The 20,879-nt window shown below is 38.3% G+C and overlaps 1 protein-coding gene across 6 annotated transcripts in view; it reads right to left on the bottom strand.

Moving 5' to 3' along the window:
• LOC140604164 (UDP-glucuronosyltransferase 2A3-like) overlaps positions 1–20,071 on the bottom strand; it is a 35,621-nt gene extending 15,550 nt beyond the window's left edge. Inside the window, exons 1-3 of one of the 6 annotated variants that reach the window (XM_072775259.1) lie at positions 19,280–20,071; positions 18,731–18,796; positions 5,183–6,076 (exon numbers count right to left, since the gene is read on the bottom strand). In XM_072775259.1, coding sequence (XP_072631360.1) covers positions 5,183–5,903 — 721 coding nt within the window. In that variant the 5' untranslated portion in view covers positions 5,904–6,076; positions 18,731–18,796; positions 19,280–20,071. Of the gene's footprint in view, positions 1–5,182; positions 6,077–18,730; positions 19,257–19,279 lie in introns of those variants that run through there. The other 5 variants (XM_072775262.1, XM_072775260.1, XM_072775263.1 and 2 more) reach the window with 5 other exon arrangements.
• Between the last annotated feature and the right edge of the window lie 808 nt (positions 20,072–20,879).

Here is a 20,879-nt window from a genome sequence, read left to right as displayed (position 1 = left end):
TGTTATAAACCTACATGATGAGTCTACTAAGGTGGCTTTTAATTTCAAAGAGTCTGAATTCATAGCAAAATGTCTTACTATAAGCAAGATAAATAGAAGAGAATTTCAGTGGACAGTTACCAGTCTCTCAGAGAGAAGTCATATTAGCTGGGTTGATACCTAGAGACAGCTTTTCTAGGCTAAGATTATTAATTTCTCTTTGAAAACAAGTGAGGAAAAAAACATTATTTCTGGATCACTGTTTAAAAAAGTAATACTTTACTTATTTAGACCAGTTTCTGGATCACAGTAGAATTGAGAGAAAGGTGGAGATATATATATATCATGAGAAACCCAGAGAGAAAGGCAGAGACACAGGCAGAGGGAGAAGCAAGCTCCCTGCAGGGAGTCTGATGTGGGCCTCAGTCCCAGGACCCTGCAATCATGACCTGAGCCAAAGGCAGAGGCTCAACCATTGGGCCACCCAGGTGCCCCAAGGCGGATATATTTCGCATGCTCTTGCCTTCACACATGCATAGACTCTCCATTATTAATATCCGCAAACATCGTGGTACATCGGGTATAAGTTCATTACTTAATGAACTTACACTGGCACATTCTAATTATCTAAAGTCAGTAGTTTACATTATAGTACACTCCTGGTATTGTTCGTTCTATGAGACTGGACACAGGTAGGATGATATCTATCTGACTATCCATCATTCTGGTAACAGAGTATTTTCACTTGCCCTAAAAGTCCTTGTGTTCTCCCTTTTCATCCCTCTTCCCCCACCCCCTCTCACTCCTAGAAAACACTGATGGTTTATTGTCTCCTTAGTTTTGCCTTTCCCACGATGTCATATAGTTGGACTTCTACAATATTTATCCTTTAAGGTGGCATTCTTTGACCTAGTAATATGCATTTTAGGATTCTCAGTGTCTTTTTCTGGTGTGATAGCTCATTTCTTTTTAGTATTGAATAACATTTAATTATCTAGATCTACCTGTTTCTCCATTCACCTACTGGAGAACAGCTTGGTTGCTTCCATGTTTGGGCAAATATGAATAAAGCTGCTATAAATATCCATGCCTCGTTTTTGTACAGACAAAAGTTTTCAGCTTATTTGGGTACATGCCAAGGAGTATGATAGTATGGTAAGAGTATGCTCAGTTTTGTAAGAAACCATCAAAATGTCTTCCAAAGTGGCTATAGCATTTTGCATTCCCACTAGCAATAAATGAGAATTCCTGTTCCACAACTGGCCAGATTTTGGTATTTGTCACTATTCTGCATTTTGGCCACTCTAACAGATGTGTAGTGCTGTATCATTATTTTAATTTGCATTCACCTCATGACACATGATATGGAGCATCTTTTTACATATTTGTTTGCCAACTGTGTATCTTCTTTGTTGAGGTTTCTGCTTCGCTTCATTTTTAATTGTGTTGTATGTCTCCTTATGGCTTTCTAAGAGTTTAATATATACATAAATATTTTGAGAGGGATCAGAGAGAGAGGGAGAAAGGGAATCTTAAGGAAGCTCAATCTCCATGCCCAGTGTGGAGCCAGACTCAGGGCTCAAGCTCACAACCCTGAGATCATGACCTGAGTTGTAATCAAGAGTTGGATGCTTAACCAACTGAGCCACGCAGGGGCTCCTATAAAATATTTTAGATAACATTCTTTATCAGGTATGTTCTCCCGATCAGTGTCTTATTGTTTCATTCTCTTGAAATTGTCTTTTACAGAGCAGAAGTTTTTAATTTTAATGAAGTCTGACATATTCATTATTTCTATTTTGTGCCTTTGGTGTTGTGTACAAATGCTCATTGCCATGTCCAAGATCATCTAGGTTTTTTTCTAGGTTATCTTCCAGGAGTTTTATAGTTTTGCATTTTACATTTAGATCTATGATTTATTTTTAGTTAAATTTTGTGAAGGGAGTAAGTCCTGTACTTATGTTCTTTTTTTTGCATGTGGATGTCCAATTGCCTCCAGCATCATTTCTTAAAAGACTATCCATTGTACCACATTTGTTTCCTTGTCAAATATCACTGGACTACCTTGGTTGGGTCTATCTCTGGCCACTGTATTATTTCCTTTTCTGGTCTTATTTCCTTAGATAGAACCTTCAGTATTGTGTTGAAGAGGTGTGGAGAGAGATATATTTTTATGTCTGGGTAGATTAGTTGAAAATCCCCAAGTCAACTAATGGGCTTAAAACATATTTGCAAGACACACTATAGAAAAAAAGGCTTAAATTCCCTAAAATATTAGTTGTAGGTCAGTCAGATAAATAAACTCAAAGAAAATAGACATGGAGCAGTGGTGACTAAAATGCCCTGTTAACAGTTAAAGTATAATCTTTGTTGAAGTATAAATTTTTTAGGAAGCTCTGAGATTATCTGGTAGGGGAAAATGTATATAGCTTATACCTTATTTATACTATTGCTTTTATACAACAGGTGACAAATACAAGAATGTTCATAACAGCAGCATTATATAAAACACTTTACACAGCCAGATGTCCATTCATAGATTGGCATGGTGTAGTTACACAATAAAACACTATATAGAGAGCTTTTTAAAAAAGAGAGAAAATACATGATTCCATCACCAAAGAATATTGAGCATAAATGGCAAACTGTATTTGTACACTATTCAAAAAACTAAACAATAAAGTTTTGAAAGAATCACATATAGATAGCAGATGTTAAATTTTCAAAATGTTCACCAGAGTCAGGTTTATAGTTTCCACTATAAAAAACATGTTTCTAAGATACTGACAACAATCTATTTCCTAACTTACTTATAGAGTAAACTAAAGTTTATTATTTCTTTCAATGGTACACTTACATTTTACATATTTTTTGTTGGTATGATATTTTCTAAAATCTGAAAGTAGATGCATAATATTTTGAAATAGATATAAAATATTTTTATATCTGCATAAATTAGTTGAAAATTTCCACATCAATTGATTGGGCTTAAAATATATTTGTACACATATTATAGAAAAAAGGCTTAAATTCCCTAAAATGTTCTTCCAGGTACTAAGATAAACAGGCTTGAGGAAAATGGAATAATTTTTATCAACCTCAAAAAAGATCTCAGGATAAGGGCTAAATGATTCAGCAATTTTAGAGAACATTGTGGCAAGGATATAAGTGCAATAAATTTAGGACAACTTTTTTTGTAACAACTTTTTTTTTCCAGAGTTGGAACAACCCAAGTAGCTATCATGACTAGACTAGTTCAATGATTTTTACATCCATTAAAACTAATACTATAAGTGAATGTAAAGAATAATGTAAATTTTAAAATATTCTGCAGAAAGATATCAAATCTAGATTCGGTGAAAAGAAAGGCAAAAATGAATATTTAGTCATCCCTCCTAATGACAAAGAAGAAAGAAAAGATGTATTTAATAAATATTTATGTTTAATGAAGCACAGATAATATCTTGATGTAAAGACCAGAATAGTTAAGAGTGCTTATGTAGAGAAATATGAAGCCAATTATTATTCATTATATATATTTTTGTTCTGTTTAAATTTTTCAGCCATTTTATTAGTTATTTTTATTATGAGATTGACAAGGAAGCTTTGGTCATGGTATATTCAGGATTTCCTGATAAAGAATATGAGAGAATGCAGGATTGAAAATCAACAAAAGTACATACAACAAACAAACAAGCCTACTAAAGATGACAGAGTTAAACATTTGCCATAGTTCCTAAGGATTACATCTATTCCATAATATTTATACAGAGAATCCTATAACTTTCCCCTCTTTATGCATAATATGACAAATGGACTAAAAATTCATCGATAGCCCTGGAAAAGTTTCTCTTATTAACAGAACATATTTATTTTTCTATATCTTGCATTTATTTATGAGAATAGAATTGAGACCAAAATCCTGTCTTCTTTACTTTAAATCCATAGAACCCAACACACTACCTACACCCACGTTGTGCTTCCTGGTTCTCAAATTATTTGCAGTGAAATCAGCACAGTATAAACTTAAATCATGTATAAAGCTAAGGAGTTTTAAAATTTATTCCTTTGAATATATTGTTTGTGAAACAAGGTATCTATTGGAAAGTCAGTGTTCCAGACTGACTTGTGTTCCTCTAACATTCATGTTGAAATCTGATCATATTTTTGAATTAGATACCTTAAAGAAGTAATTATATTAGAATGAGGTCCTAAGAGTGGGCCTTAATCCAATATCCCAGAGAAACCAGACTTGGCAACACCAAGATTCTCAAAAATAGTTGGGAGTGGAAGCCAACCTCAGTTGATGGAATCAAATGAGAGCCAAACATATGAAAATTGCAAAGCAAAACCATTCCTTATTAGAAAAAGCAATCAGATAAAATAGAATATGTGTCATTAGTAACTTAAAAAGGGCTATCTTTCAACAACTCAAGCTATTAACTTTTTTAGTTTTCCATTTAATTTTTCTAGTTTCTGTGTAGTACTCCCTTAAGGAGTATAAAGCTTCTAGAAAACTTTTCAGTATGACCAGCTATGATGAAACAGTTCACGTAAGACTAATGAAGTTTCATTCCGTGTTTAAAAAAAAAAAAAAAAAAGAGAGAGATATGAATGGCAAAGACTCTGGCCCAACAGGAGAGAATAATATACATTTTAAATGTAATAATTAATGAGTCTCAAAATTTGTGGGTCAAAATTCAGACAAAGGAAATTATATATGCCAAAGTTAATCCGTTGTTAATACAGTTCAGGCTTCAGTTTGTTGCCACAGTCAGGCAAAAGGATTATCTTACTTTTACAACAAATATTACACTTCTTTAACCAATAAAATGTCAAATCTCTTCCATTATGAAAACTCAGTATACAAGACTCATTTGCGATATCCTATATCTGATAAAAAAATTATACCTTCCGTTAGACTGACATTTATTAGTGTTTTATATTTTGTTTGGATAACAATCTATTAAGTATCACGGTACCTTACAAACTGGTTAGATGACTGTAAAGACAGGGTAACCATTCCAAGATATTTCTTGCCTCGTCCTCCCAATTGATTGTGGATAACAGTTCATTGCTATCATTTATAAAGGTTTATGTGGAATTGAAACTTTTAAAAATATACTCTTCATTTTCCTAGACTTTTTTTAAACCACCTAAGTTTCTTTACACAACTACTTTAGAATGAAAAGCAATCACTTACCTAATACTTCACTGTAAAACTGGTCCCAAAATGGATTGTCATGTTGGTGGATCCAGAACTTAAAGAAAATGGAGTACATTAAATTTTTTACCCTTTGCAGAAAAGTCATTCTGTCTGTTAGTGCCGCCATGGTAACAGGAACATAGGAAAGTGGAGCTGGAAGCTTCCCACAGTATTTTTCCACAGTGTCACCAATAGAGAACCTTACCGTATACACAAAAGGGACCCCCAGTAGTTCAGCAATCAGCTCTCCACAGGGTAATGCAGGGTCTATGACCATTACATTGTAGTTAGCTTCCCGGAGTTTCTTCATGATTGACTGGTTGTAGACTACAGTCTCACACAGTTTGAAATTTCCATCATCTTGAAATAAGAATTCGTCCAGTTTTAATGCTGACTGCCAGTGTGACAATGTTGGCATAACATTGGTAGCTATGTCTAAAAAATGATCTAGCGACTTTTCAGCAGCCTCTCTGTCGTGTGGCATGGGGATCACCTCAAATTTCAGTGTGGAAGGCTTGTTGTAGTCAATGATGAAACTCTGTGGAGACACCAACACAGTCACCTCATGGCCCCTTTCTGTGAGTTTCTCCAGAATAATCCTTATATTGAGCCAAGGGCTCATGTCACAGGGCCACACCAGGACCTTCCCACAGAATCCACAGCCAGTGTAGCAGAGCTGCAGCAGCACAATTGCTGAAATCCATTTTGTAGACATCATGACAGTAGGTTCCTTACACACTGCTCTACAGAAGTTAAATGTTTGCTGGGCACAGAGTGAAGAGGCAATTTAGATACAGATCAAGTTAAAAATTAATTTCTAGAGTTAAGAAATGACACTATGTGACAGCACTTTGTCGTTGTTGACGAGGCACAGTCCTATAGAGTATTTGTCTAAAAGGAGATATGAAATATTTAAATATGTTAGAGGAAATGGCTGCAGTATTTTAGGAGTTCATTTTAAATATATTAAAACAAAAAATGATATATTTTAATTGACAATTTTTAAATATAAAAGAATAATCCATTTAAGCAAGTCTAGTAGATAATATAGTACATCTTATGGAACATGATGATTGATAATTTGGGAAACAAAAATGTAAGCCTTGACATAAAATTGGTTACATGCTAGTATATGAGTAAGATGCATACATCACATAGTCACAAGAGGAATGTGCTAAATAGTAGATTAAAGTACAGCATTTCAGGGCCTCAGAAGATGCTGTCACTCTAATGTGAAAAAAAATCACACAAAGCTGCAAGATGGAGGGTGCATTTCACCTGAGCCCAGAACCAAACGTGACAGAAGGAGGGTTCTGAAGGTGAATTGAAGAAAAGGAAAAAAAGAATGCTGATATGGGAATCATGACCATTTATGTGTAGAGTTATCAGTTCAGTATGTTTAGAGTGAAAGCCAACATAGGACAGTGCACACAAGGAAAATACTATTTAAGACAGGACACTTTGGAGAGCCTTGGATCTTGTACTTTGGGTTCCATTTTAATTTCCATTAAAGAAGTCTACTCAGATTTGCAATTGAGATTCAGAACATGATCATAGGTGTCCTATAATGAAACTATTCTAGCTTATAAATAGGATTTGAGGGATGCCTGGGTGGCTCAGTGGTTGAGTGTCTGCCTTTAACTCAGGTCATAATCCCAGGGTTCCAGGATCGGGTCTCACATTGGGTCCCCATGGAAAGCTTACTTCTCCCTCTGCCTGTGTCTCTGCCTCTCTTTATATATCTGTCATGAATCAATAAAGTAAAATTATTAAAATTAAATAAATAAATAAATAGGATTTGAATGTTATAGAAAAAATACATGTGTAAGGGGCTAAAAGTAAATATTAGGAAAACAAAATCTGATGTGAATACCAGGGAGAATATAATTTTGGTTCATGAAAGGAAAGCATAGAATGATGCCTTATAGTTCAGGAGAAGTGAGAAATGGTTGGTAATTAAAAAACAAAGAAGTTCTCAGTTTATAGTTTGAGCAACCAGAGTATGATAATGACAGGCAAAACCATGAGGCACTAAATGAATAGTGTCTGTGGAAAGATTTGTGACCTGTAGTGTGTGTGAGTTAATAACTGGACATGTCTGTGGAAATATTGACTTGACGTAAACACCAAAATCTCAACGGAGGGGTAATATTTAGAAATATACATGTTATGTTCAGTTGTCCATCTATATTTTCTTTTTTTGTACATTTTTTAAATTTAAATTCAGTTTGCCAACATATAGTATAATACCCAGTGCTCATCCCATCAAGTACCCTCCTCAGTGCTCCATCCCCCCACCCACCTCCCCTTCCTTAACCCTTTGTTTCCCAGAGTTAGGGGTCTCTCATGGTTTGTCTCCCTCTCTAATTTTTCCCACTCAGTTCCCCATATGATGAAACCATATGATGAAACTATATGATGATTGTCCATCTATATTTAACCCAATTTGAATTCCTTTACAAATCCTTTAATACTTCATACTCTCCCAAAGCAATTTTTAGCACACCGTGTATACCAGATTCTGTACTATGCACAGGGCATAAACAAGAAAAATCATTTCCAGTTCAAAATGACTTCACAGGTTGCTGCAAAAATGTCAGTTCAACCAATACTTATTCTACACACAGGAGGGAGATGGATCTTAGATGGTTAGAAGGAATTAGGGAGGGCAAGCCCATAAAGGAGGTTGCTTAGTGGAAGAAGAGAATGATGATATAATGCTTTAGTTAAGTCTTTAAGAGTGGTATTTACAGGTTGAAGAGTATCACTTGGAAGTAACAGAGAATACTAATGTATCTCTGTTCCAAGAAGTATGACATGGTTTTATCAATGTTATATTCAATTACAAAATTATATCAAAATATTTGACAGGGACATATTGAAATTTCAAATCCCTTGAGAGTTTTTCTGTTGTGTTAAAGAGAAGATACAAAGTAGAATTGTTTAAAAGATGCAAAGATAAATCTAGGGTCAAATCGCCAATCAACCCTGCACAATTAGAATTTGTGTATAAGGAAACAACATCTCATGACTGCAAACCAGCAAAACCAACAGAAACCCCAAATATTAACACAGTAATTTTAAACATTATTATTTAAATGAAATATATAAAATTATGTTGTTCAATATGTTTGAGTATGAACGCAGAAACTGAAAACATTAGCAAGGAACAAGAGATGAAAAAGAATAATTGTGATAATTTGCTAAAGAGCCAAAGAGAATTTCTAGAAATTATAAATTCAACGAATGAAATCAAAAGAGTAGACACAGCTATTGAAATAAACAGTAACCCAGAAGAGAAATCAAAGACATGATATATAATTAAGTTCTGAATAAAAAACGTGGAATAGAAAATATGATAGACTGGTCAAGAAACATGGAGAATAAACTAAGATAACCAAATCTAGTTGTTGGGTTTGACCAACTTGGTGTCTCCTCTCTCAACTCCCTTTCTGCTGCTTAAAGCTGGCCCCTTTTCCTACAACTGGCCTGCATGACTAATTCCTATATTAAAGTTCTTTCAACCAAATCCCCCAGTTTCTTTTAAGTTTTTAATAATCATTTTAGATTTATGAAAATTACAAGTGAATTATAGAGACTTCTGTATACCCTGCAGGGATTATTAGTGTGGTGTTTGCCTAATAGTGATTTACCACTTTTGTTATTCTTCTGCAGTTGCTAATTGGAATTTTACGGTAAAAGGTCGCAAAAATATGCATGGTTACTGTAGGTTACTGTGATTTGCATAGTCTCATGGCATCTTCTTAGAAGATATTTATTAATTACATAAGGAGGCTCCTGGCAGACACCATCTTAACTAAGTGATCAGAATTATTGTCACTAAGATTAATCTATCCATATTATGTGCCTCCTGATGTGCCACACAGTGAAGGGCACAAGATTGCTTCTATAGCATTCTTACCAAAGATGTATAACCTCACTTTAGTATGAGAAAATATCAGAAAAACCCAAATTAAAGGAGTGTCTAAAAATAGCAACCAGACAATACTCTTCTTAAGTAAGAGTTAAAGAAAGACTGTGGCAACTGTCACAAGTTGAAAAGAGTGAGGACACTGGGCAGGATAATTCAAGAAGGGAACCTAGATCGTGTATCAGAAAGAAAAAAGAACACTAGCAGGATAATTGACAACATCTGAATAAGGATTCCTAGTTTTGAACATTTTATTATTTATGTAAAAATGTTAATATTGAAAACCTAGTGAATTAAAATTTTTTCATTCTTTTTGTTTTTTTCTTTCTGTTTTTTACTGGAATTCAAGAAACTGCTTGTTTATTATTTATTTACTTTATCAGTATAAGATATACATTTATTTTATTTTATATATTTTACTCAATTATTATCATTATTTAATTTATTGTTCAAAGCGTCCCAGATTTTGGAAACTTTTTTATATATTGGTTCCTATATCCTTTTGGTATGACTCCATTCTTTTATTTTAATTTTTTTAAGGTTGTATTTATTTATTTGAGAGAGTGAAGCAAGAGCAGAGGGAGGAGCCGAGGGACAAGCATACTCCCTGCTGAGAAAGGAACCCAACTTGGGGGTCCATCCCAGGACCTGAGATCATGACTACCTAAGCTGAAATCAGGCCCTTAACTGACTGAGCCACTTAGGCGCCCAAAATGTACTCAATTTCTTTTAAAAAAGAAAGAAAACTTAGATATTTTATTCTTATAGCATTAGTTACAGAATATATCTTTTTATCTCAAAGAGAAAAATTCTGGGGGGGCAGGGCAAGATAGTGGAGGAGTAGGGGTCCTCACCTCACCTGGCCCCAAGAACTCACCTAGATAATTTTCAAACTACCCTGAAAACATACAAATTCGACCTGAGATTTACAGAGAGAACAGCTGGAACACTACAGAGAGAAGGGTTTTCACTTCTAACAAGGTAGGAAGGCAGAAAAAAATAAAGCAAAAAAGAACCAGTGGGGGAGGCCCCGCGGGGAGCCGGGCTGAGGCCCCGGGAGAGCCCCCAGGACGGAGAGCCCGGCCCGGAGCAGCGGGAACCTCACCGAACCCCGATTCCTCCCCGGAGAAGCGCGCGCAGGGACCTCGGGCAGGACCGGGAGGGGCCGCGGGGCCTCCAGGCAACCAGGGTCACTCACGGAGGAGGGGGCCGGGAAGAGGCTGCACCCCGCGGCCGAGCTGGGAGAGGGCGGGGGCTGGGGGGGCCTCGGGGAGAAGCCGGGGTCGGGCGGGGCTGGGGGGGCCTCGGGGAGAAGCCGGGGGTCGGGGGGGATGGGGGGGCCTCGGGGAGAAGCCGGGGTCGGGCGGGGCTGGGGGGGGGGGCTGCACCTGCTGCCTTCGGGAGCCGCGGCCCGGGGAGCATGATACCAGCAGCACAGGCCCCAACCCAGGGCGCCGGGGCACGGCAGGGCTCCTGCTCCCCCTGGGACAGGCAGAGGCGGGGAGGGCCCAGGACAGCGAGGAGGCTCCTGCCCCGGGGCCCCCAGCTGTGCAGGGCAGCGCCCCCCGCCCCGGGAGCACCCAGGCCCCTGCGGACCGGGAGACTGCGGTGGTTCCTGGGGAGCTGACTCCAGGGCTGGGGACCTGGCCACCGCCAGTGGTGATGTCCCTCCTGGGGTCACCCTGAGCCTGGGGGGGTGGTGGGCGCCAGGGAACAGGGGCCTCACGGGGTGAACAGCTCCCACTGGGCCGTGCACTTGGCGGGGGGTGGGGGGGCAGCCCCCCCAGGTGCACACACCTGAGAACCAGCACAGCAGCACCTGCCCCAGAAGACCAGCTGGAGGACAGGGCAAGAGCAAGTTCTGCACTGAGCAGCACTGGGAAGCGCCAGGGGAAGTCGAGGGATTTACAGTATATAGAACCAGAGAGTACCCCCTCTTTTATATTTTTTCTTCCTTTTTCCGTACAACTCGTTTTTAAATCAGACTGTAAATTTCCAATGTTTTTTTTTTTCTTTTTTCCCACCTTAACTACAATAGTTTACCACTTCTTCATTTTAAAGATTCTGCCTTTTTGATATTCATATTTCTACAATTACAGGCCCTGGACATATTTTCCATTTCTAGATTCCCTTTAACACACTCAACTTAATTTTGGGAGATATGCAAGATATTTTTTTTGTTTTGTTTTGTGATTTTTGTTTTCTCTGCCTCATTTTGTTCTATAATGACAGAAGTTAATACCTTCTAAAACATGACCAGCATGCGCCCAGAACCAAGGGGTAAACTGTGCTGGTTCATTCTGTGACATTCCTCATTCCCATTCTGCCCCCCTCTTTTATCTCATTTATGTTTTGGCAGTCAATGTTGGGGTCTTCTACAAGTATTTCTGGTTTATATAAATTTGAGACTGACCATCTTCAAATATACAGACTTAATACACTCAGAAAAAAGAGGATTACCTTCTAGAACCCCTCATGTAGACTACATTCTCCTTCCAATATAACTTTGTCACCACCACCATCTCCCAGACCCTCCTTTTTTTCTTCTCCTTTTTTTTCTTCTTTCTTTTTTTTTTTCTCTTCTTCTTTGGGATTACTTGGTCTTTTATTTTTTACTACTTTGTTTTAAAATTTGTTTTTCACTTTAGTGCTCCTGTTCTTATTTTGTTCTGATCTTTGTTTTCAATTTCTGGTCTCTGACCTCGGCAGAATCATCTAGGATGAAATTTACTTACATCGTGGTTGATATTCTTAACGCACCCCGCTCATACCACCACTCTGCAATAAGCAAAATGACTAAAAAGAAAAACCCACCACAAAAGGAAGAATCAGAAACAGTACTATCTGCCACAGAGTTACAGAATTTGGATTATAATTCGATGTCAGAAAGCAATTCAGAAGCACAATTATAAAACTACTGGTAGCTCTGGAAAAAAAAAAAAACATAAAGGAATCAAGAGATTCATGACTGCAGAATTTAGATCTAATAAGGCCAAAATTAACAACAAATTAAATGAGATGCAATCCAAACTGGAGGTCCTAATGACAAGGGTTAATGAGGTAGAAGAATGAGTGAATGACATAGAAGACAAATTGATGGCAAGGAAGAAGCTGACAATTAAAAGACCATGAAAAAAGTTAAGGGAAATAAATGATAACCTCAGAAGGAAAAATCTACGTATAATTGGGATTCCAGAAAGTGCCGAGAGGGACAGAGGGACATAAAGCATATTTGAACAAATCATAGCTGAGAACTTCCCTAATTCGGTAGGGAAACAGGCAATCAGATCCCAGAGATAGAGAGGTCCCCCCCTAATATCAATAAAAACCGTTCAACACCTCGACATTTAATAGTGAAACTTGCAAATTCCAAAGATAAAGATAAAATCCTTAAAGCAGCAAGAGACAAGAGATCCCTAACTTATATGGGGAGAACTATTAGATTAACAGCAGACCTCTCCACAGAGACCTGGCAGGCCAGAAAGGGCTGGCAGGATATAGTTAGGGTCCTAAATGAGAAGAACCTGCAGCCAAGAATACTTTATCCAGCAAGGCTCTCATTCAGAATAGAAGGAGAGATAAAGAGCTTCCAAGATAGGCAGAAACTGAAAGAATATGACACCAAACTGGCTCTGCAAGAAATATTAATGGGGACTCAGTAAAAGAAAGAGGAAGCCCAAAGAAATAACCCACAAAAACAGGCACTGAATAGGTATTATGATGACACTAAATTCATATCTTTCAATAGTAACTGTGAACGTGAATGGCTAAATGATTCCATCAGAAGACACAGGGTGTCAGACTGGATAAAAAAGCAAGACCCATCTTGCTGTCTATAAGAGACTCATTTTAGACCTAAGGACACCTGCAGCCTAAAAATGAAAGGTTGGAGAACCATTTACCATTTACCATTCAAATGGTCCTCAAAAGAAAGCTGGGGTAGCAATCCTCATATCAGATAAGTGAAAGTTTATTCCAAAGACTGTAGTAAGAGAGAAAGAGGGATACTATATCACATGTAAAGGATCTATCCAACAAGAGGATCTAACAATCATGAATATTTATGCCGCTAATGTAGGAGCTGCAAAGTATATCAATCAATTAATAACCAAAGTAAAGACATACTTAGATAATAATACACTAATATTGGGAGACTTCAACACATTGCTTTCTGCAAATGACAGATATTCTAACACAACATCTCCAAAGAAACAAGGGCTTTAAATGATATACTGGGCCAGATGAATTTTACAGATATTTACAAAGCTTTGCATCTGAATGCAACTGAATACACATTCTTCTCAAGTGCACATGGAATTTTCTCCAGAATAGACCACATGTTGGGTCACAAATCAAGTCTCAACCGATACCAAAAGATTGGGATCGCCCCTGCATATTTTCAGACCACAATGCTTTGAAACTTGAACTCAATCACAAAAAGAAATTTGGAAGAAACTCACACACGTGCAGGTTAAAGAATATCCTGCTAAAAGATGAATGGGTCAACCAGGAAATTAAAGAAGAATTAAAAAGATTCATGGAAACTAATGAAAATGAAGATACAACCATTCAAAATCTCCGGGATAGAGCAAAAGCAGTCCTAATAGTTAAATACATGCAATACAAGCATTCCTTAAAAAGTTGGGAAAAAAACTCAAACACACAAACTACCATCACACCTAAAGGAACTGAAGAAAGAACAGCAAATAAAACCTACACCCAGCAGAAGAGAGTTAATAAAGATTCAAGAAGAACTCAATAAAATAGAGACCAGAAGAACTGTAGAACAGATCAACAAAACCAGGAGTTGGTTCTTTGTAAGAATTAATATGAGAAAGGGAGACAGAACATAAAGACTCCTAACTCTGGGAAACGAACTAGGGGTGGTGGAAGAGGAGGAGGGCGGGGGGTGGGGGTGAATGGGTGATGGGCACTGAGGAGGGCACTTGACGGGATGAGCACTGGGTATTATTCTGTGTGTTGGCAAATTGAACACCAATGAACACCAAGAAAAAATAAATTTATTATAAAAAAATTAATAAGATAGATAAACCCTTAGCCAACCTTATTAAAAACAAAAGAGAAAAGACTCAAATTAATAAAATCATGAATGAATTAGGAGAAATCACAACAAATACCAAGGAAATACAAAACATATGATGAGTAGCTATACGCCAATAAATTAAGTGATCTAGAAGAAATAGACACATTTCTGAAAAACCACAAACTACTTAAACTGTAATAGGAAGAAATAAAAACCTGAAGAGGCTGATAACCAAGAAGGAAATTGAAGCAGTCATCAAAAACCTCCCAAGACACAAAAGTCCAGGGCCAGATGGCTTCTCAGAGGAATACTATCAAACGTTTAAATAAGAAACAATACCTATTCTACTAAAGTTCTGGAAAGATGGAAAGGGATGGAATACTTCCAAACTTGTTTTATGAGGACAGCATTACCTTAATTCCAAAACCAAAGACCCCACCAAAAAGGAGAATTATAGACCAATATTCCTGATGAACATAGATGCAAAAATTCTCACCAAGATACTAGCCAATAGGATCCAACAATACATTAAGAAGATTATTCACCATGACCAAGTAGGATTTATCCCCAGGATGCAAGGCTGGTTGAACATTCATAAAACAATCAACATGATAGACCATATCAATGAGGAAAAAAAAAAAAACAAGAACCATATGATCCTCTCATTAGATGCAGAGAAAGCATTTGACAAAATACAGCATCCATTCCTGATCAAAAGTCTTCAGAATGTAGGGATAGAGGGAACATTCCTCAGCATCTTAAAAGCCATCTACAAAAAGCCCACAGCAAATATCATTCTGAATAGGGAAACACTGGAAGCCTTTCCCCTAATATCAGGAACAAGACGGGGATGTCCACTCTCACCACTGCTATTCAACATAGTACTGAAATCCTAGCCTCAGCAATCACACAGCAAAAAGAAATAAAAGGCATTCAAATTGGCAAAGAAGAAGCCATACTCTCCCTCTTCGCAGATGACATGATACTGCACATAAAAAACCCAAAAGACTCCACCCCAAGCCTGCGAGAACTCATATAGCAATTTGGTAGTGTGGCAAGATACAAAATAAATGCCCAGAAATTAGTGGCATTTTTTTTAAATATTTATTTATTTATGATAGTCACATAGAGAGAGAGAGAGAGAGGCAGAGACACAGGCAGAGGGAGAAGCAGGCTCCATGCACCGGGAGCCCGACGTGGGATTCGATTCCGGGTCTCCAGGATCGCGCCCTGGGCCAAAGGCAGGCGCCAAACCGCTGCGCCACCCAGGGATCCCGTGGCATTTCTATACACTGATTGAAGAAAGAGAAATTAAGGAGTCAATCCCATTTACAATTGCATCCAAAAGCTTAAGATACATAGAAATAAGCCTATCCAAAGAGATAAAGGATCTGTACCTGAAAAACTACAGAACACTTATGAAAGAAATTGAGGAAGACACAAAGAGATGGAAAAATATTCAATGCTTATAGATTTGAAGAATTAATATTGTGAAAATGTCTATGCTACCCAGGGAAATTTACACATTTAATGCAATCCCTATCAAAATACCATGGACTTTTTTCAGAGTTGGAACAAAAAAATCTTAAATTTGTGTGGAATCAGAAAAGACCCTGAATAGCCAGGGGAATATTGAGAAAGAAAACCAGAGCCAGGGGTATCACAATGCCAGTTTTCAAGCTGTGATCCTCAAGACAGTGTGGTACTGGCACAAAAACAGACATATATCAATGGAACAGAATAGAGAATCCAGAAATGGGCCCTCAACTCTATTGTCAACTACTATTCGACAAAGCAGGAAAGACTATCCACTGGAAAAAGGACAGTCTCTTCAATACATGGTGCTGGGAAAATTGGACAGCCACGTGCAGAAGAATGAAACTAGACCACTCTCTTGCACCAGACACAAAGATAAACTCAAAATGGATGAAATATCTAAATGTGAGACAAGAATCCATCAAAATCCTGGAGGAGAACACAGGCAATACACTTTTTGAACTTGGCCACAGCAACTTCTTGCAAGATACCTCTACGAAGGCAAGGGAAACAAAAGCAACAAACAAAATGAACTATAGGGACTTAATAAGGATAAAAAGCTTCTGCACAGCAACAGAAACAATCAACAAAACTAAAAGACAACCTACAAAATGTGAAAAGACATTTGCAAATGACATACCAGACAAAGGGCTAGTATCCAAGATCTACAAAGAACTTATCAAACTCAACATCCAAGAAATGTACAACCCAATAATGAAATGGCCAGAAGACATGAACAGAAATTTCACCAAAGAAGCCATAGACATGGCCAACAAGCACATTAGAAAATGCTCTGCATCACTTGCCATCAGGGAAACACAAATCAAAACCACAATGAGATACCACCTCACACCAGTGAGAATGGGGAAAATTAACAAGACAGGAAACAACAAATGTTGGAGAAGATGTGGAGAAGGGGAACCCTCTTGCACTGTTGGTGGGAATGTGAACTGGTGCAGCCACTCTGGAAAACTGTGTGGAGGTTCCTCAAAGAGTTAAAAATAGACCTGCCCTACGACCCAGCAATTGCCCTGCTGGGGATTTACCCCAAAGATAAAGATGCAGTGAAATGCCCGGACACCTGCACCCCGATGTTTATAGCAGCAATGGCCACAATAGCCAAACCATGGAGCCTTGCTGTCCTCCAAAAGATGAATGGATAAAGAAGACATAGTCTATATATACAATGGAATATTCCTCAGCCATTAGAAATGATAAATACCCATGATTTATTTCAACATGGATGGAAATGGAGGTTATTATGCTGAGTAAAGTAAGTCAATCAGAGAAGGACAATCATTATATGGTTTCATTCATTTGGGGAATATAAAAATAGTGAAAGGGATTAAAGGAGAAAGGAGATAAAATGAGTGGGAAAAATCAGAGATGGTGACAGAACATGAGAGACTCCAAATTCTGGGAAATGATCAAGGGGAAGTGGAAGGGGTGGTGGGTGGGGGGTGACTGGGTGAAAGTAGGTGAGGGAGACACTTGACAGGATGAGTACTGGGTGTTATAGAATATGTTGGCAAACTGAACTACAATAAAAAATATACAAAAAAATTTTAAAAAGGAAGTATTACACCGCCAAAAATAATATTTCTATGAATCTGACCAGTCTAGATTCCTCTAGAACTGGTATCATACAGTATTTGTCTTTTTGTAAATGGCCCATTTCACTCAGCATAATGTCTTAAGGTTCATTCATGATGGCACATGTTAAAATTTTCTTCTGAGTATTATTCCATTGTGTGCATATACGGCATTTCATCGACTGATCTCTTCATCAACGGACACTTGGGTTGTTTCTACCTTGTGGCTCTTGTGAATAGCGATGTCAGGAAGATGGGTGTCCTAATTTCAATTCTTTTTTGATATGGACCTATAAGTCTTATTGCTGGACCAAATGGTAATTCTATTTATACCTTTTCAGGAGCCTCCATCCCCTTTTCATCAGTGTTATTTATAATAGATCTAATCCCTCTTTCCTTTGGAGTATACAATTGATATGAGATTGATTTCCTTTATCAGTATATTTGTACAAATGAGTGTGCGTTTCTATGTGGATGTGTGTGTTTGTATGTACAAGCAAGAAACAAAGGAGAGCCAGTATGCAGTGTCAAGGAGGAAATGCTCTTAGATGTGTTGGATTATACCTGGATTCTTTATAATGTTATCATGACTAACATAGATTCCTGAAAGGAGGCCACACAGCAGGATATGAACTCACCTTTACTTCTTTATTATTATAGTCCTATTAAACTACTTGTGTTTAGTCTAGGCAGGTTTTCTGAAAAGTTGCTTTTCTTTAGTCATTGGTATTTTATCTCTTTGACTGTGAGCACCAAAAAAAATCATATTGTGATTGAGATGACGTTATATCCTTTTTCTCTTAGCTTCATCATCTATACCTAACCTTAAACTTTGTCAGCATTCCCAAGCTCTCCTCTTAAAACGCTCTTTAAGGATTAGAGGTTAAGATGTGCTGTCGTACATGAATCTGGTTCTACTTTTGGAATTTGCATAAAGTAGCTCTGGATTCCTACTGATACTCCAGAAATATATAGTAACTTACTTCAATGACCATATTTTTGTCTTCCTTAAGTATGACATCTTTTGCCCTGAAATCATATTATGTAATTGGTGTCTCATTAGAATGTGCTATGCATTAGTGGCAGTGAGGGGAGGGGCCCTGGTCATCCCCACAGTGAGTGCCCAGGGTAGCACTTGCACCACAGTGGCAGAGGTACAGCAGGGCTTAGCAGAGATGTGGTCACCCTCCTGAGTAGCTCAATTCAGACTATATAAAGCTCTTGGCAAAGCCGTGTTCTACTGGAATTGTTTTGTAATTATTCTGGCTTGTAGTCCCGGATCCTTGCCAATTTAAGAATATTTACTACTTTGTATGCTAGAATAATTCCTCATTGCTCAACGCACTCTCCTACCAAAAGAGGGAAAGAAGAAACAAAGAAAGAAGAGAAAGAAATAGAAAGGAGCCAAAATTTCCTGGATATCTTATCAAAACTACACTTACCTTTTTGGTTTCGTTTCGTTTCCTTTTGGTCTCTCTGTTTTAAATTCATTATTTCTTATTTTCTCTCTGGAAAATAATGATTAATCCTTCCAATACAAAGAGTATGCTTTCTCATTCTTTCTCATTGTTCTATAGCTTCTCTAAAAGCTTTTTAAAAAAATAGAATAAAGAAAAAGTTTTCAAATGTTGACCTTGTGGACTGTATGGTGTCCAGAGACTTCTTCAAAAGTAAAATTCTACCCAGGGGTGCCTGGGTGGTTCAGTCATTTAAGTGTTCCAGTCCCAATTTCAGCACAGGTCATGATCTCAGTGTTGTGAGGTCATTCCCCCCAGTAGGATCCTACCCTCAGCAGGAAGTCTGATTGGGATTCTCTCTTCCTCATTGTGTCTCTGCCCACCCCCTGCTTAAATACACACATACATACATACAATCGTTTTAAAAAGTATAATTCCACCCTAATGATATTAGATTCACATTAGTTTCCATTTGTAGGTTATACTTCTTGGGAGCGTTCTGTATTAGCGACGGACCACAGGATTCTACCTGACCTTATAATTTAAGCATTCCATAGTATTTGTGAGCTTGAGAGATCACTTCATATTTTCATTCCATCATTTGACTTTTAAAAGACAATTTCCGTTGAGGTTGTACAAAGTCACCTTCCTAGGCACTAGGAGAATTAAGATTTCATGCTACCAATTAAAGACATGACTGAGGAGAGCCTGGGTGGCTCAATGGGTTAAGCGTCTGCCTTTGGCTCAGGTCATAATCCCAGGCTCCTGGGATTGAGTCCAGCATCGGGCTCCTTGCTCAGCAGGGAGCCTGCTTCTCCCTCTCCCTTGGCCTGCTGCTCCCCATGCTTGGGCGCGCTCTCTCTCTCTCTCTCTCTCTCTCTCAAATAAATAAGTAAAATATTTAAATAGAAAAAGAATAAAAACCATGACTTCCCTAAGACTTCACTGTCTTAGGTTGATCCCAACTCCTCTCATTAAATGTTTGGAAACAAAAGTCAAAATAAAGCACGTAGAGCACGTATTTTCACTCTCTCCATGAATGTCATTTGATCAGTTAATTCTGACCGAATAAGAGCTACTAGGAGGGAGGGAGAGGAAGTCCTCCACGGTGTTTCTCAAACGCGTAGCCTGCAGAGAACCGGAGCCTGTACACTAGAGGTATTCTCAGGAGCTCAGCCACAGCTCACGCAGGGTCCGACAGCGTCGGCAGGAATGACCTTGAACTCTGATCCTTGTCGTTTTGTCATGAGGTTCTCGTTTAAAGACGCATCTGTACAGTTTATCAAGACAACCAGCACATTTCCAAAGGGTTTCTGGCATTAGTGCAAAAGGGGGCCAAAATGTATGTTTGGGGAGATCACGTGTCCATCTATTGGCCAGTTGCGTCATAGTAACCTCAGTATCCTTTGTCGCCAAAGATGTAGGGTATGTCTCCAACTTACTAGCAGGTTGTTTGTCGGGACCAAGAAGAATGGAAGCTGAAGATGTCAGCACAGTCACTTCACGACCCCTCTGGACAAGTTCATCCAGGAAGGCCTTTATACTGATCCCGTGGCTGTATTCCGTGGCCACAGCAGCACCTTTCCGGGACGACTCCCGGAGCTGAAGGAACAGCTCAGCTGGAGCAGCAGCAAAACTGAAACCCGTTTCACAGACGTTTTGCTTCTTTTCAAATTGCTGTTCCCTGTTGTCATTACTTGTGCCTTCCTTCTTCATTTAGATGTTTGGTCCATTTTGAGTAGTTTTTGCATATGGCTTGAGAGATTAAAAAGAGTGTTCATTTCCTTGTCAAAAATGAATCAGGGATCCCTGGGTGGCACAGTGGTTTGGCGCCTGCCTTTGGCCCAGGGCGCGATCCTGGAGACCCGGGATCGCATCCCACATCGGGCTCCCGGTGCATGGAGCCTGCTTCTCCCTCTGCCTGTGTCTCTGCCTCTCTCTCTCTCTCTCTCTCTCTCTCTCTGTGACTATCATAAATAAATAAAAAATTAAAAAAAAATGAATCAGCCATCAGTGTGTGAGAATATTCCTGGGTTCTAAAATCTATTCTGTGGCTCCATATGCTTATCTCTGTGCCTGTGTCACGCTCTCGTGATTACTGTAATTTATCATTAGTTTTCCTCTTCCGACTTTT

The sequence above is a fragment of the Canis lupus genome, chromosome 14 (assembly GCF_048164855.1).
Source record: "Canis lupus baileyi chromosome 14, mCanLup2.hap1, whole genome shotgun sequence".
In the NCBI taxonomy this organism is placed as follows: Eukaryota; Metazoa; Chordata; class Mammalia; order Carnivora; family Canidae; genus Canis; species Canis lupus.
This window is presented reverse-complemented; position numbering and strand designations above follow the sequence as displayed.